Source organism: Mastomys coucha, unplaced genomic scaffold (assembly GCF_008632895.1).
Source record: "Mastomys coucha isolate ucsf_1 unplaced genomic scaffold, UCSF_Mcou_1 pScaffold16, whole genome shotgun sequence".
Classification (NCBI taxonomy): Eukaryota; Metazoa; Chordata; class Mammalia; order Rodentia; family Muridae; genus Mastomys; species Mastomys coucha.
The window spans coordinates 24,958,275-24,961,597 of record NW_022196898.1 but is presented as its reverse complement, the minus strand read 5'-3'; the positions used below and the strand labels follow the sequence as shown (position 1 = coordinate 24,961,597).

Sequence of the window (3,323 nt, the reverse complement as noted above, 5' to 3'; positions counted from 1 at the left end):
TAACTAAACACATAAATAATACTTTTAGTATTTGTTTGGACTTGATGGTGATATAAAAATAGATAGGAGTCTAGAATTATCCATTCCAGTCTGTTGCATACACATGAATAACTAAATTCAGTTACTATCAAAAACTTCAGAACAATTGTTGATTTCCTCCCAAATATAAGTTCATAGAATAAAAGCATGTTTTATACACAATGTGTGTACATGCACATGTGTATGTGTACTTATAGTAATTACTCATTTTAAAAGAATGAAACAGAAAATATGCAGAGCTAGTTTTTCAAGAAAAAGAAAATTATTGAAATTAAAAGCAAAGTCCAAACAACAGAAAAATTTAAGGGCCAGTGAGATGGCACAATGGGTCAAAGTCCTTGATGTACAACCCTGATAACTCAAGCATAGTTCTGGGAGTTGGAACGAGGCAACCAATTTCTGGCATTTGTCCTCTGCTTTCACATACATCCTGTGGCATATGAATGCCTGCGCTCTGGTACACACACACACACACACACACACACACACACACACACACAGAGAGAGAGAGAGAGAGAGAGAAAGAGAGAGGGAGAGAGAGAGAAAGAGAGAGAAATACTAAATTAATACAAAGAAAAGAAAAGCTTGGTGTTGTAAATTATTATTTCGAACTTTTCTGCCAGTACAAGAACATCCATTTTCAATGAAATAACACCTAACTTATATACATACTGAAATATTTTAAGATTGAAAGTTCTAAGTGGTGAAATTCAATCTTATATCTACTTTTAATAAACATAGCATTTGGGACTTCACATGATTGCATAATGATGTTTATTTTTCCTTACAAGCAATACATTTCTTTAACAAATGAACATGTAGGTACAGCTATATATGTCACTAACAAGAAGGACACAGAGATAAAGACTGTTCTTAGCACAGAATGTGAACACTGAATTAATATCAGGCATCCCCGCTTCATAAATTATAAATGAAAACAAGAGCAGTATTCTACAATAACATGAAGATTTATGAATAAACTACAAGTCCTCTGAAAATATAAGCTGTAAAAGACTCAGTGTTAAGTACTGTGTTCTTGGATATTCATAAATTCTTTCATGGGTATTGCCTATAAATGTCTCCTTATTTTTAATGACTGTATCTCAAGTGTTGTCATATACAGAAGAAGCTTACATTTATCTATAGTATGTACTAGGAATACTTTGGAATCACGCTAATGCTTGACAAAGGCATGGTATTATTAGTGCAGATTATCTCCTTTCTTCACCCTGATCTCTCTCAGTCTGTGAAAATGTGTTGCTGACTTCAAGTAAAATTTTGCAACCCAAGTGACAAATAGCAAAGGCTATGGTCAAATATCTGTGGCATCATTAGGATGACAGAAATGTTAGAAAGCTGTGGTCCCCACTCTACCTTAGACATCCTGGATATGAACCTATATTTGTAATAAGTGCCCAGGTGTCAGCAGGGCATACTAAGTTTAAGAAGCATTGATTCCAGATGATGCACTTACCAGTGACTTTTTTTTATAAAGTAATTACATCTATTTTCCTGGTACATCAATATGCTAATTGATGGCTTTCTTGGGTATAGTCTAGAGAATGTGCAACTGTGTGATTTTATCTTTGTGTGAACATCAAAAAAAATCACTAAATCTTAAATGGTCCATGGGAATCCCTCCATGGGGCCTCTTGATGTCATACAGAATAGCTACTAAGATATTTGAGCTTGTTATTAGAGTCATGTGGCATACTAATTCACAGCAAACTTTTAAAAATAAATAAAAGAGGTATGCTTTAATAATTTAAAAGTATAATATTACAGTATATACAAAGTCAGTAATGTCTATGGACCTTACATATCCTACATTTTCTCCTAAGTCTTTTGTCATGGAGTTCTACAGTAAATAACAATCTCAATTTCTGTGGCCTATTTGTCTCCCCTTTACAGTATTGCTTATTATATACATGTATGTTGCTCACTTTGGTGTTTGATTCTGCATGATATGAAGAAACTCAGAAACAACAGTTTCTACACTTTGCCTTGTAGGATTATTTTACTACAATTCCTAACAAAACAGCACAGGTTTCAAATATCAGATACAGTGTTGTGTAGACTACAACTACTTCTAAAATGAAAAAAAGTTGTTCACATTTTCAATATGTACTTTTATTTTAAACAACAGCACAACAGACACAATGACACAATGGAATCATAATCTTTCTACTGATGACATTTTTTGACAGGCTAACTTATAGGTCACATGGATTACTACTACCCAGAACTATTTTAAATATTTCCTTATGTAACACTATAAAACAAAAATCCTAAATATATACCACTTGCAAACATAATGTGCTTTGTTCCTGCTTTCTTTGTCCTCAAACATCATCGTTTAAAGTTCCTCAAAGTCATGGCCACTTGTGTTCATTGTTTCGGGGTGCATGACTCGTCCCATGAATAAGATTGTACCTGGATTGGTTTGGAAATGAACAGAAGAGGAGAGTAAAGAAGAACATGAGACATATATTTCCTGGAAGCAATGTTTGAAAAAGTAGAAATACACATTATTTTGGGTTTTTTTTTTTTTTTTTTTTTTTTTTTTTTTTTTTTTTTTTTTTTTAAGCATAAGATCATTGAAGACAATCTTAAAAATATCTATCATTTAAAAACAGACAGCTTCTTTGTGGTTTGTAAAATGTTGTATTCACATAAAACACTCACCAGTTTTCCTGTTCTTGATAAGAAAGAGGAATGGATGGTCGACAATAACCTGAGGGTACAGCACAGCCATCCTGCTAATTGCAATCATTCCTATGGTGCAGAGAGAAAGTAATTACATGTCTACGGATGTGCAGAGACTAACGAGAACATTCCAAAAAAAAAAAATCCCTTATGTCTATCCATTTAATGAAAAGGCAACAATCTACAGAAAGCAGGGGTTTTAAGATAGAAATGTTTTAAAGGCATTAACAACTTTTCCATTAATTTATTTACTGACTTTACATAACAATTGAAGATCCCTCCTCTCCTTAGCCCCTACTCACACCACCCTCCACCACCCTCCTCTTTACTTTTCAGAACAGGGAGGCCCTCCTGGGTACCAACCCACCCCAGCATGTCAAGTCACTTCAGGACTAGGCATATCTTCTCTGATTGAGTTGCAGACACGGTAGGCTCTAATGTTAGGAACAGGATCCTTAAGCAGGTAACAGAGTTTTAAGGACAGGCCCACTCTTATTGTTGGGGGACCTGCATGAAGACCAAGCTTCACATCTGCTGTGTGTATGTGTGTGTGTGTGTGTGTGTGTGTGTGTGTGTGT

General features: G+C 34.6%; 1 protein-coding gene across 6 annotated transcripts in view; it reads right to left on the bottom strand.

The window, feature by feature from the left end:
* Positions 1-633: 633 nt before the first annotated feature.
* Serpini1 (serpin family I member 1) overlaps positions 634-3,323 on the bottom strand; it is an 83,049-nt gene continuing 80,359 nt past the window's right edge. For 4 of the 6 annotated variants that reach the window (XM_031374109.1, XM_031374108.1, XM_031374107.1 and 1 more), the window contains 2 exons: positions 2,725-2,814; positions 795-2,472 (listed from right to left, as the gene is read on the bottom strand). In XM_031374109.1, coding sequence (XP_031229969.1) covers positions 2,396-2,472; positions 2,725-2,814 — 167 coding nt within the window. In that variant the 3' untranslated portion in view covers positions 795-2,395. Of the gene's footprint in view, positions 2,473-2,724; positions 2,815-3,323 lie in introns of all 6 variants that reach the window. The other 2 variants (XM_031374111.1, XM_031374106.1) reach the window with 1 other exon arrangement.